This window comes from Sminthopsis crassicaudata, chromosome 1, assembly GCF_048593235.1.
Source record: "Sminthopsis crassicaudata isolate SCR6 chromosome 1, ASM4859323v1, whole genome shotgun sequence".
In the NCBI taxonomy this organism is placed as follows: Eukaryota; Metazoa; Chordata; class Mammalia; order Dasyuromorphia; family Dasyuridae; genus Sminthopsis; species Sminthopsis crassicaudata.
The window spans coordinates 369,385,952-369,399,899 of record NC_133617.1 but is presented as its reverse complement, the minus strand read 5'-3'; the positions used below and the strand labels follow the sequence as shown (position 1 = coordinate 369,399,899).

General features: G+C 34.2%; 1 protein-coding gene across 5 annotated transcripts in view; it reads left to right on the top strand.

The window, feature by feature from the left end:
- SMAD2 (SMAD family member 2) overlaps positions 1-12,009 on the top strand; it is a 98,051-nt gene extending 86,042 nt beyond the window's left edge. For 4 of the 5 annotated variants that reach the window (XM_074279326.1, XM_074279324.1, XM_074279327.1 and 1 more), the window contains 3 exons: positions 4,543-4,680; positions 4,875-5,019; positions 10,125-12,009. In XM_074279326.1, the coding sequence (XP_074135427.1) occupies positions 4,543-4,680; positions 4,875-5,019; positions 10,125-10,248 (407 nt within the window). In that variant the 3' untranslated portion in view covers positions 10,249-12,009. Of the gene's footprint in view, positions 1-4,542; positions 4,681-4,874; positions 5,020-9,995; positions 10,022-10,124 lie in introns of all 5 variants that reach the window. The other variant, XM_074279328.1, reaches the window with a different exon arrangement.
- Positions 12,010-13,948: the final 1,939 nt, after the last annotated feature.

The window sequence follows — 13,948 nt, the reverse complement described above, 5'->3', positions numbered from 1 at the left end:
CCCGTCAGCCTCTGCAAAGGCATGAATAGGGGAGCTGAGATGGCATATGTAGAAAACAGTAAGCAGGTCAATTAGACTGGAATGAAGAGTATATAAGAAAGATTGGTGTGGAATAGATCTAGAAGGACTGGTGTTTAGATTAAAGGGTTTTAATTGACAAACAGAAAAGTCTGTATTTTACCCTAGATGTTCCTGAGAGCCACTGAAATTTCTGCTACTGGAGAGTGACATAAAGTCAAGATATTTGAAGAATGGATCGAAGGAGGGGAGGATGTGGGACTGGATTCAAGAAACCCAATTAAAAAGTTACTCTCTTTAAATTTTGGTGAAGAGGTGTGGGCAGAAGAGAAGTTAGAACTGAAAATATTTTAAAATAAATATTAAAAATAACCAGTAAGATGATTTTTAACCTATTTTTCAGAAAGACGGTGTCACAAAAATCTAGAGGAGAGAATATTCAGGAGAGTTTGGTCAGCATTGTTAAAGGTTATAGAGATGTTGAGAAGGATGGGGCTTAAGAAAAATTCAAATTTTAAAAGGGGAAGGAGGAGAACAAGTAATTATTAAGTGCCTACTATTTGTCAGACTTTGTGCTGAGTGCTTTATAAATACTATCTCATTTTATTGTGACAACAAGCCTGGGGAGTGGGTGCTATTATTATTTCCCATTTAAGGAATGGGGAATAATTTAGCAAACAGACAACCAGAGATTGTGACTTAACTGAAGGTTACACTGATAATAGCTCATCGTTTAAGAAATCATTGGTACAGAAAGCAATTTCGATTCAGTAATGAATCCACCAGCCAGATTGCAGAGTTGAGAAAAGAATAAGAGGTAGTAGAGAATATTAATTTAGGCATCTTTTTCTAGCAGTTGGCCTTAGAACAGGCGGAGAAAGCTATAGGAAGGAAGATTGCTTAATGCAGCACAAACATTAATTAAATACTGCTTATTATGTTTTAGTGACTGTATTAAGTATTGAGGATATAAATAAAAGCAAAAGGAAAGCATTTCTGCCCTCAAGGAGCTTACTTTCTTTTTTTAAAATTAATTTTATAATTATAACTTTTTTTGACAGTACATATGCATAGGTTTTATATATATATATATATATATATATATATATATATATATATATATATATATATATATATATTTTTTTTTTTTTAACAACATTATCCCTTGTACTCCCTTCTGTTCCGAATTTTTCCCCTCCTTCCCTCCACCCCCTCCCCTAGATGGCAGGCATTCCCATACATATTAAATATCCTATAGTATATCCTAGGTACAATATATATGTGCAGAACCGAATTTTGTTGTTGTTGTTGCAAAGGAAGAATTGTATTTGGAAGGTAAAAATAATCTGGGAAGAAAAACAAAAAAAAAAAAAAAAAATGAGGAGCTTACTTTCTAATAGAAGACAACACACAAAAAGGAACTAAAATGATTGGTAGATGGGAATGGGGAAGTGGGGGATATAGTTTGAAGTTGTTGATAGAAGCAAATTGCCGGAAGGCAATGAAAAATGACAAATTATACCCCTTCCTTAAAATTGAGGTGGAACTCACCAATGAGAGAAGAAATCCAAAGAAGTGGAGGAATAGTCCCAAAGTTGAGGGCTTTCTAGGTGCAAATGGAAGATAGAAAATGAGAAGAAAATTAAGATATGATAGTAGAGTCTTAAAAGTTGTAAGGAGAGCTTAAAGAGAAAAATGAAGTGGGGAAATAACCAGGAATAGGTCGTTTTTTAGAAGGCATAATTTGAGCTGAATCTTTCAAATAATTCTAAGAGAGAGAAGGAAGGAAGGAAAAAAAATGTAGGGATGCAGGGACAGCCAGTGATGGGGTACATAGGAGGTAAAGTGTCATGTGTAGCTGGATCAAAGAGAGTAACATATAAGGAGATTAGAAAGGTTGGAAGGTTTTAAAGTTGTAAAGGTTTTAAAATGCCAAGCAGAGGATGTTATATTTGACCCTATAGGTAATAGGGAACCAGCCACTGGAGTTTATTGAGTAGGAATATCATGTAATATCTTATCAAAAGAAATCAATTTGGCATTGTAATAAAACATATATTGGGGTAGGGAGAAACAATAGTCCTGACCTGAGGTACTAAACTTCTTGAGAAAGGAAGGAAGATAATAATTAACAAGTATGGATTCAGTGATAATTTTGAATATAGTGAACCTAGAGCTTGCTGAGTAATAGCTGTAGAGGAACACTCTGGAAGTAGTAGTGGGGAACGAGCAGTCTTCTGAGCTGTGGCCAGGGATGCCATGAATTAAAGCATAGAAGGGAATATGAATACCCCAAGATTGGATGAGCATGAAAGAGATTCAAAGTGAAGAAAATGATGTTTGTTATAGAACAGGAGTTCCCCAAAGCACAGTTGGAGGGAGTAGAAAGAGTTAAAGTGAGAAATTGGAGGACCAGAACTGAAGTCAATAAGTAATGGTTATAAGACTAGATAGCAGCAGGTTGGAAGATGGTATGGTTTATTCTCAGGCATGCTGGGATTATCAGCATCAGGAGAAGGTATGAAAATGTCGTTATCATAATGAAAAAGTCAGGAAATGGGAATAGCTCCATTGATGATGGTAGGACAGTAGAGTGTTTCCGGACATGGTGCTATCTTGCTGTGTGGTTGCCACCATGATGGTGACTCATCATTGTTGTTGTTCTCAAAGAGGACCATGACATAAGGAGGTGATGCTATGACATGCAGTGAATTGGATTGAAGTGAGGGACAACTGTGCAACCATTCTCACTTTATCTTCTAGAATCATCTGGTCAAATATAAATTAGGGTAGACCTGAGATAGGATAGATTGGAGATGACCATAAGAGGCTGAAGCTAGTCTTCGGAAGCTGCATAGAACTAAATTTAGTCTTGATATAGCAAGCATTTATTAAACCAGTACTCTGTGCCAGATGCTGTGTTAAGCACTGTGGACACAAATGCAAAAACTGTCTTTACCCTCAAGTTATGCCCTGATTGAAGTAAGATAGCATGCATGAGTTATCTAGTAATGGAATGTACTGATTTTGAAAGAAATGAGTTCCTCACTGGAAGTCTTAAAAACAAAGGTGAAATGATTATTTGTTAATTATGTTGTGGAGAAACTTCTTATTCACCTAAAAATTGTACCTGATAATTTTAGAGGTCCATCCAGCTGAGATTTTTTGATTATGTTGCTTCTTTTCAGTCTTTATCTCTTGTAGGATAAAATATAAGGTCATCAGCGTGTTATTTAAGGGTCTCTACCATCTGAGCGTCATGTACTTTAGCCTTAGTTCATATTATTACTGCTTTAATACTTAGTCCACATTCCAGCCACATTTGTTTACTAATTTGAATCTGTTGTTCCATTTCCTATGTGACTCTTTTTATAAGCTGTCCACTCTGGGTAGGTGAATGAATGAAAAGGCATTAAATGTTTATTATATGACAAATAACATGGGCATACAAATAGAAAGCAAGACATTTCCTACTCAAGGAGTCCCCATTTGAGGAGACAGCTCAGCTGCAGGATGGATGGAAAGGGCTCCTTTGGATGGTCCTTTGGATATAAGGACTGCACTGATGGCCCTGGTTTTGAGAGTTTAAGATATTGAGGTCTGAAAAATAAGCAGGTCAATGGATTATCATGTTGTTGCAACAGAACAAATGGCAATATCTCTAAGATTTAGAGAGCACAAGGATAGGACAGATAATAAGCCCTAGTGGATTTCCATCTTATTGGAAGAATTACAGTTGATAGCTTTCTATATATCGAAGAGTTCTGGAAGTTAGGGAACTGGGTCTGGTTCTTAAATCTTCCTTTTTAAATCTTCATTGTCCTTTAAGATACAGCTTAGGTCCTGCCTGCTCTCAACAGCCTTGATAGTCATCCTTGTCTCTCCATCTTCAAATTTTCTTGAATTTACTTATTTCTATGTCTTTTTTCTTTCTTTTTCCCTAGTAGAATATAAGTTCCTTGGGGGTAAGATGTTTTTATTTTTGTCTTTAACAATGTGTTAAATATTTGGGGGTGAGGGAGATAATTATGCTTTTTATTTCACCAGTAATAACCCCCCCTTAAATCAGTGCAAATCAGCACTGTAATTTAAGATTGAGTCTTTGAGAGTTGCCTGAGACATTGAGGGAATATGTCAGAAATAGGCCTTGAACCCAAGTTTGACTGACTCTTATGTACCACCCTATGCTTCTTCTCATTATTTAAGCATGTTGCATATGGTAGATACTTAATAAGTACTGTTTGAAATGTACCTCAAAACATTATAGAAATGTGAGTTCAGGAGTCAGGAAATGTAATTTTTCCCACATACTACCTCTTATATCAATTCTCTAAATTATGTACCTTTCTTATTTTTTAGTGTTAGCAAATAAAATGGATGGCTGATTAACTGCCTTTCTGTAATTAAAAGAAACAAAAAGTTGTGTATCCCTCTCAGTGTCAGATATGGCAAGAAAATAACTTCATACTATAAACTTCACAATAGTATATGAAAAAGTACAACTAATCTTAAATTTTGTTTTAGGAAGAGGAGTACGCTTGTATTATATTGGTGGAGAAGTTTTTGCTGAGTGCCTAAGTGATAGTGCAATCTTTGTCCAGAGTCCAAATTGTAATCAGAGATATGGCTGGCATCCCGCAACAGTGTGTAAAATTCCACCAGGTAAGGTTATATATCCTCCAATACTATAAAGCTAGTTAATTTCTTTTGCTCTTATTCCTAACTACAAACTTAGATTATTTGTACCCCATGATTATTCTGAAATCTTTGGTCATCTTTGAATTCTTCTAAGAAATGTTGACTATGGGTAATTGATCATCTTTTTACAGAGCTTATTTTAATTTGTTTCATGATAGGCTGTAATCTAAAGATCTTCAATAACCAGGAGTTTGCTGCTCTTTTGGCTCAATCTGTGAATCAGGGTTTTGAAGCCGTGTACCAGCTAACTAGAATGTGTACCATAAGAATGAGTTTTGTTAAAGGTTGGGGAGCAGAATACAGGTATGAAATAATCATTTTCTTTATTAGTCTCAGTGTTTAAATAATTTCTACTTCCTCATTTCTTTTGTATCTGTTTAAACTCAAAAGAGGCAGCTTGTAATCCATCTTTGAAAGACTTCCTGGCATTCAGTAATAGAGTTCTTTTTTTAAAAAATTATCCGGGGCAGCTAGGTGGCGCAGTGGATAGAGCACCAGCCTTGAATTCAGGAGGACACTTAACACTTCCTAGCTGTGTGACCCTGGGCAAGTCACTTAACCCCAGCCTGGGGGGGAATTATCCAAGGTTTTTCCTGGTTATATTTAAAATAATGTTTTTACATTTGTTTTTAAAACTTTTGCGTTTGAGATTCTCTCCCTTATTCTCACCCCCAGCCTCCATTGAGAAACCATATGTGAAATTGTGCAAAACCTTTTTATAAAAGTCTTGTTGTGAAAGAAAACATACATCTCCCACCCTAATTTAAAAAAAAAAAAAAAAAAAAAAGAATGCTTCTATCTTTATTGATACAATCAGTTCTTTCTCTGGATATGGACAGGATTTTTCATCTTAAGTCTTTCATTTACAACTGGTCATCCTGAAATATTACTGTTACTTTATATATAATACATTTCACTTTGCTTAAATTCATGGAGGACATTCCAGATTTTTTTTTTTTTTGAGAGCATCTTGCTCATCATTTCCCATAGAAAAATAATGTTCCATAACAATCACATACCACAATTTATTTAGCCATTCCCTAATTGGTGAGTATCCCATTGGTTTACAGATTTTTGCCCTAAAAAGAGAGTTGCTACTTCGTACATATAGTTCCTTTCCTTTTTTTCTTTTTTTTTTTCTTTTAATCTCTTGTATTCATATCTAGTAGTGGTATTGTTATGTCAAAGGATGTGCATGAATTTATTGCCCTTTGGATATAGAATACCTCTTTTGATCATTTGATCAATTGGGATGTAGTTCTTATTTTTAAAAATTTTTTTAGCTCCTTCTTTGTTTGAGAAATAAGGCCTTATCAGAGAAATTTGCTTCAAAATTCTTTTTACAGTTACTGTTGCTAACTGTATTTCCTTTCCCTCTCCATTCTATTTTCTCTCACTTTTCACCATCTTTCCTCAAAGGTATTTTGCTACTGACCTGACCATTCCCTCCTCCAATATGTCCTCCTCTTTTAACACCCTCCCCATTTTCCATATCCTATTCTCCTCCTACTTGCTGTAAGACTATACCCATATACAATAGATTTCTAAAAGAAATCAGTAGTGAGACTTTTTTTATATATTATTATTTTGGTTTGATATTTTTGAAGAAAGTCTTTCTGATAGTTTGTTTTTAAAATAGTTTGTTACAAATACTTTTCAGTAGTAGATTTGCTATATTAGCATGAAGATGAAAATTGAATCCATGGGGAACTAAGTTACCAAGCAACATAGTGCATAAAGAGGAGAGCTGAAGGCCCAGGGTAGAACTCTCATAGTTAGTAGAATTAGAAGAAATGGTCATAATAAAAGCAGTGTCATAAAATTCAAGAGAGAAGAGAGAGTATCATCAACAGTGTCAAAAGTTGTTGATGTCAAGAAGGATGAGCATTAAGAAAAGACTGTTAAATTTGTCATATAAGAGACTTAACTTTTAGAGTAGTTTCTATGGAATGATGAAATCAAAGACAGATTATAGAGAATAAGAGGAGAGTGTAAGAAAAAAAAGTGGTGGCACCTATTATAGAAGAACTTCTCAGGTAGTTTAGTGTAGGAAGAAAGGAGAGATACTGGATCAATAGCTAAAAGAGAAGAATAGATTGAGAGAATTTTTTGGGGGGGAGATAAAAAGATGTGTATTGTAGGCAGTAAGAAAGTAGTCAGAAGATTAGTGTTGTTTTATATTTTATTCCATAAATTAAAAACAATATTTAAAAAAAATTATACCTATGTAACCTCAAACTTTTAACTTATAAAAAATTACATCAAGTTAATTAAAGTGAATCTTAATTTTTAAATACAGTAGTATAAACAACTATTATATCTGTAATTTTAAAGAAAAGTAGCCAGAAGGTAAGTGAGAGAATAGGGATAACAGTAGTATTCAATCTGTTCGAAAAAACATCATAGAATGGATTCAAGGATTTTGAGTAGGTGGGGATTGACTTTGGCAATGAAAGGACCATTTCATCATATGAGATAAAGTGAAGGCAAAAGATAGTGAGAGAAAGTATCTGGGTGATATGAAGTAAAGTGGAAGGAAAAAGAGGAAATCTGATAAAGAGCCTCGGTTTTTCAATGACATACGAGACTAGGTTTTCAGTTGGATAGGTGTTGGGTGGAGGAACTATAGGTTTGAGAAGAAATGAAAAGATTTAGAAGAGCTGCTGTGATGAGTGAAATGGTCATTAAGGGGGATAAAAAAGGATTGCCTAATAAAAGTTAGGGTCCTATTGAGATTATGTAGCGTGACTTATACATGAATCCAAAACAGCACAGTTTTTAAAGTTTTTCTTCAACTTCATTCAACTGCACTTGAAGGAGTAAAGGTGGTTGGTAGGAATAATCCAGAGCTGAGCTTTGATAGGATAAGAGCAATAGGATGAGGGAACAAGGAAAAAAACAGGACAGTGTAGGGTTGAATTCTTTTGTTTCTTCAAGGGCTTAAGATAGGGAAAAGAGCCTGTGGAAATGTGATGAACTGGGGAAAAAAACTAAGCATTTAAGAAATTGCAGATTATGAAAATAATTGGAGCTATAAAGCAAAGTAATAAGTGATATATCATGAAATAGAGGGTTTGCGTTTATAAAGATAGAAGTGAATTGTTTGTAGGTGATAAGATCTAGGTGATCTTCTCTCTAAAGCTTGGTGAGGCTAGAGGATGAAATCATTGGAAATGAGTAAATTAAGGAATTGGGAGATTGGGTGTCATCAGTTTTGTATGTTGTAGTACCCTAGTATGAAGAAAAGCATTTAGGAGAGAAAGTGTGAGCTAGGTACTGAACTCATGAAGGAAAAGAAGATAATCCAGTTTGAAATCAGTTGCATCTAAAGTGGGTTGATCCTAAATTTAGAATAAAAATAACAAAGATATCCACAATTCTGTTAATAACTTTGTGTGTCATATAATATTTTTAGTATGTTATCCTAAAAGGTAGCAAATAAAGATACTTTTCAATTTAAATTTTTGAGAGTATCTAAAGCATTCAAAATCTAAAACAAATAGCAGTGGAGCCACATATAGATTTGAAGGGGGTTGTTCCATTCTTAAAAATTGTGGACCTGAAATTGAGTAGACTTAGGACTTTTGAAAGGAATAGAAAAGAATGAGATGGACTGTTTTCATAGACACAGGTCTTTTAAAAACAATAATTTTCCTGTCTCTTGTGAAAAAGCCTATCTCCCTCTTCTCATTCACTTCTAAAACTAAATGTGATCAAGAATTTGAAAGTTCCATGTTGACTTTTTAAAAAATCACTTGTATCACAAGTTCCAGAGTATAGTAGTGAAAGAGTATCTTGTTTGGAATTCATATTCTGTTTCTTTGACCTTATGCAAGTCAATTTTCTAAGCCTTAATTTCTTCTTTGGTAAAAAGAAGGGAATTGGATTAGATCATCGAAGGAACCTTATAAGTTTTTTTGATCTTACTAACGTCTGATTTTTGGTTCAGACAATCTGAGACAGATTTAGCATTCCCTACAACTTAACTACTAGTTTCTAAGAGTATATGTCATTTCTCCACCACCTCTCATCAGCCCAAATAAAGTATAAAATAAAATCATCCTCTGCAGCCAACTTGGTACTGATTTTTTCCAGACTGACTAGTTAGTTCAGAAATGAATTGCGTTGGGTTTATGTTTGAAGCTTTTCAAGGTTAGGGATGATATCTACCTACTATTGTTAGCATAGCTTTTGAGAAGTTTTTGTTGTTGTTGTTTTTACTTGTTTAAAGAAGGAAGCAGAATGTCTTGTTAAGTGGAAACAGTCTTCTATTTGAATTTACATTTGGAAGATTTTGTTTGGTTCTCAGTACCACATTTTAAGAAGAATATTGATAAATGAAACTATTTAGGAGAAAAGTGTGACCAGGATTTTGAGGGTGTCTCAGGATCATGTCATATGAGAAGCATTTGCTGGGACTTGTAAGAAAAAGTATGGATGGGATATGATTTCTGTCTTCAAATAATTAAGAGGCTATGCCCCTGAAGGGCAGCGCTAGGATAAGTAGTAGAAATTACAGAAAAATAGATTTTTTTTTTAAATTTGGTATGAAGAATTTTTTTAAGTTAAAACTGTCAGTGAAAGGAGCTATTTGAGTTTTTTACTGATGTAAATGTTAATGAAATAATCAAGTGGCTATCAGTCAGTGATTATAGTAAAAAGGAGATAACCTCAAGAGTTTGGTTATTCAGTTGTGTCCTATTCTTTGTGACTTTGTGGACTATAACATACCAGTACTGTGTGGGATTTTCTTGGTACAGATAACTGGAGTAGTTTGCCATTTCCATAACCAGTGGATTGAAGCAAATGGAGGTTGTGACTTGCTCAGGATCATTTAGCTAGTAAGTGTCTTGAGGCTAGATTTGAATTCAAATCTCCATGACTCCAAGGCCAGTACTCTCCTGAGCCTAAATGCTTCTCTGACCTCAGGTCATATATGGACATAGCATTTAGGGAGATGGATGTTTTCTTTATGATAATGAATAGTATTCAAATATGTACTTAATTTAACCTCATTAATAATTGAGATAGTTTGGAGCATTTTATTCATTTTGGTGGGGCACCTAAGGTGTTAGCAGTGCAGAAGATTTATATGTAATGTCAGATTATGATTTGATTTTATGGTTCACTACTATCAGTTCTTCATTTGGCTTTAATAATATTAGAAGACTTAACGTGTTTGCTAGAAGGATGCTGTGTGTGACACAGACAATGCTGTGTCAGCCTCTGTTTTTCTCTGTATAAATCTAAATTAATTATCCTATACATTTTATTTTTAGATATTGAAATTCCATTGTGTTTAGAGGTATGTCAATCTTATGGAACTTAGTTGGCAGTGCCATTCTTTTTGTTTTATTTTCTCTTACTTTTTGTAACCTCCATTCTCCCCTCTCTTTTTTTTTCGCCAGAAGGCAGACAGTAACAAGCACCCCTTGCTGGATTGAACTTCATCTGAATGGACCCCTACAATGGTTGGACAAAGTATTAACTCAGATGGGATCCCCTTCAGTGCGTTGCTCAAGCATGTCATAAGACCTTCACATCCTAGTTCCTGTGGACTAAATATTTAGTCCTATCAACAGACTTATGATAACGGCTCATCTGTCGTAGTATTTTTGTGTGGTCTCCATGAACTGTTTACTATCCAAAAATTCAAGAGAGAAAAAAACAGCACTTGAGGTCTCATCATTTAAAGCACCTTGTGGATTCTGTTTCCTATTACTCTACTAGATGGAAAAATTAGTGTATAGAAATACCTTCTTCTAATAGGAGGAAGGGGAGGTTTTAAAGACTTAATGGTGTCTTATTGGGCATAAAACTGAGTGTCCCAAAGGTTTAATAATTACATAAATAGTTGTGTACAGGTAATGTATCATGATCTCCAATATCACAGTATTGTTGTGCTATTCATACATTTTTAGTTTTCATAAGTAGGTGTGTGTGCACTGCTTCTTTATTTAGGTAAGCCTTCCATGAAATTGCAAGTTTTTAAGCTGTTATCCCCACTTTTTCATTATTTTTGTGTTTTTTTTTAATATATACACTTATATATGTACTTATAATCAGATCTTCATTTTGTCATAAAGAAGCAGATTTTCCTTGTCAAAAACTGATTTTTTTTCCCTGCCTTTTACCAAAAATAAACTAGTGGGGGAACAAAAGTGGTTTAATCTTTTGGAATCTTAGACCTTTGGTATGTTCAGTGGAGCTTAAAAAATCTATTTTTCTTGATTTAATGTTAATCCCATTGTTTTAGAAATCATCAGTGTGGTGGTGTTATTTTTTAAAATCTCCTTATCTTCCCTCCTTTCTCCCACTATCATCCTTATACCAAAACGGCGTAGCATGACATCTGTTGCCAGTAATGGTTGCACTGATACTGCTGGCACAAGTTAATTCTGGGGTATAATTAAAATTCATATTTAGTAAATCCCCTTGTCCTACAAATTTTGACAAATAGCAATTGACTTGTGCAAACTTAGCAGTTTATGGATTTATCCTTTGCACCTCATATGTACAGGTGGCAGTATAATTTTTTTTCAGGGATAAGCTAGATTTATTTCAGTATATTTATCTTTTTTTAAAAAAGTCAATGTGTACGTTTAAATACACTGATTTTTTAAAGTATTTCAAAATATTTCAGCAACAAACCATATTCTTCGATTTGAGTGGTTTCATATTGATTAGTTACCAGATTGTATTATGTACATTATGAAATAACGGCCTTGTATAAATGTAGTCACTTCAGAAAATCTCTGCTCTCAAAGAGCAGGGCTGAGGAGCACTCAGCAGAGAAGGATTGTTTTTTATGATATGTTCAGAGATTTACAATTTCTATCACATTTTAAAATCACAGAACTGCAGAATTAAAGGGTTGGAAAGGGCCTCAGATTTTCTTGTTTACATATTGCCTGCAGTCAGGACTGAACTTAACCCTGAATTTTAAGTGATTATCTATCTTAATTTTATTTAAAAGTCTCAAGAGGAGATTCCAGAAGCTCCTTTGGTACTCTTATGTCAGCAATTAATTTTTAACCTAACTTTAATTTCTCTCACCATAGTTTAGGCGTTTCCTTCCACTTCATCCTTGATGGAAATGGATAGGCATTCTTCCCCATTTCCCAAGAGATCTCATCTTTTAACTCAGCTCTTTAATCACTTTTGGTTTTTCTTGCTCCCCTGGTTTCCATATATCTTTTTGTTCATAGCTGCAAATTTGGCATGGTACTATTAAGTACCTCTTTTAATTAAGATTCAGATTTTTGTTTTAAATAAAGATTTGCTCTACAAAGATACAGATTGAAGAATCTGAGAAAATGAGTCCCTGATTCATTTTGCTTGACAAGTGTCCTCAGTCTGTAAAAGCACTGCTTCAGCTGTCATGCTGTTCAGTTTTTTCCTCTACTTGAAGTCCTTGCTGCTGAATTCTGCTACCATAGTTTTCCAAAGCTGTCACCACCACTGTTTTAAAGCTGCCATCACTGCAGTAATGACACTGCAGTGACCACTGCCTCTGCCAGACCTCCTGACAACAGTGGGGTTCCAGCTTTGAACTTTTCAACCTATTTTAGCAGTTGCTTTGAAGCTGATAACAGCTTCTAAAGCTGTCCGTGCCAGAGCTGTTGTGCTGCCATCAGGAGCTGGAAATGCCACTTCTACAGTTTTTCTTCACCTGATTGACAGCTTTCTTTGGAATGGTAGTAGGTACTGGTAGTTGAGGCAGGAGTTTTAGCAAATATTGTCATTGATACCAGGTGAGACACTAACATCTGGAATTATCAACATATTAAGCAGGGGAGCATATTTCTTATAGTGTGATGAATTTAATGGGAGTGAATTATTTTCCTGTATAAAATTAAGCTTTACACAGAACTTATTATAAACACCTCTGTTACACGAAGCAACCATATCTGTATATTGGAATTACTTCGTGGTGTGGTAGTTAAGCTTCTGTGAACAATATATCTTGGTGTCTTGTTAACTTTTTAATGAAAATACATTGCTGTCTCATTTGTTTCTACTATGTCTCAGTTTTTGCTGTTCTTGAGCCTCACTAATGATTAGTTACTATCTTGTAGTTGTGGCCTTTTAATTTACCTTTTAAGTGCACTATTTCTATCTGGAATAGGTTTCTCATCTCTACTGAGTCATCTTTTTACATGTCAAGATTGTTTAGAATTTTAATTCTCCAAGGTGCTAGCATTTTCTCCCCAAAACTTAATAGCATCAATGAATGAACTGAATGATCAAGTTCCTTATCTCATCATTATCAGCTATTAGTTAAAAATATGAATTCATACTGTACCTAACTCAACCATTTGGAACACTTGTTACTTTTTGCCCTTGTCTTTCTTATTCATGATAACCAAACCTTAGGTTTGGTTACTTCCAAGTATGGCATTTCTACTACTGTCATTGGTCATATTTTAATATCATTTAGGAAAAGAAGCTCTTAAAGTAAAAGCATTATTACATCTTATGTTCCATCTATTTTAGAGGCCTTCCTATCATTTTATACAGAGAGATATGACAGCTTTCCTTATATAGACCCATGTTATAAATATGCCTATATATGCCTTTGTTTATGTTTTTTTAAAAATTAGTATTTTCTTTTAAAATGATCTGAACAAAATACATTTCTTTACTATTCCAATTTTTCATAAAATTACTCTTATTTCCTTGAATATGTTGCTTTTTTCCCTTAGGATTTATCACTTTCACTGAGGTAAAAAGCACTCAATGTTTCAATTGAGATAAAAAATAAAATAGTATGCTTAAGCTAATAGATTTCTCTTCCTCTGCCAAAAATGTTGCTCTGATATAACTTTGGGAACTTGAGAGAGGTTTTTTTTTGTTTTTGGGGGTTTTTTTATTTTATAAATTAAGTCACTGCCATTTGTATTACTAAAAATTATCATCTTAAAACCTCTTTCTTGCCTTTCCTGCCCATTTATATATCAGATTTGCCAATGAAGTCATCTGTATTTGTAAGGAAGAAAAGTGATTTATTGCCCATTCTTGCTGTGTTGGCATTTTTATATGTCACATATTTTTTCATACAGTTTTACCTTGCTTTCTTTAATTTTCCATATAGATCACTGAATCTAGTGTAAAACTCTTTTTTTTCTAGGCAAATTAATTTTTTATTTGATATGCTTCTCTTATATATTGTAGAGTTAAGTATTCTTGATGAAGACCCCCTTATCTACTCTTGGTGTATAAATACAGTACC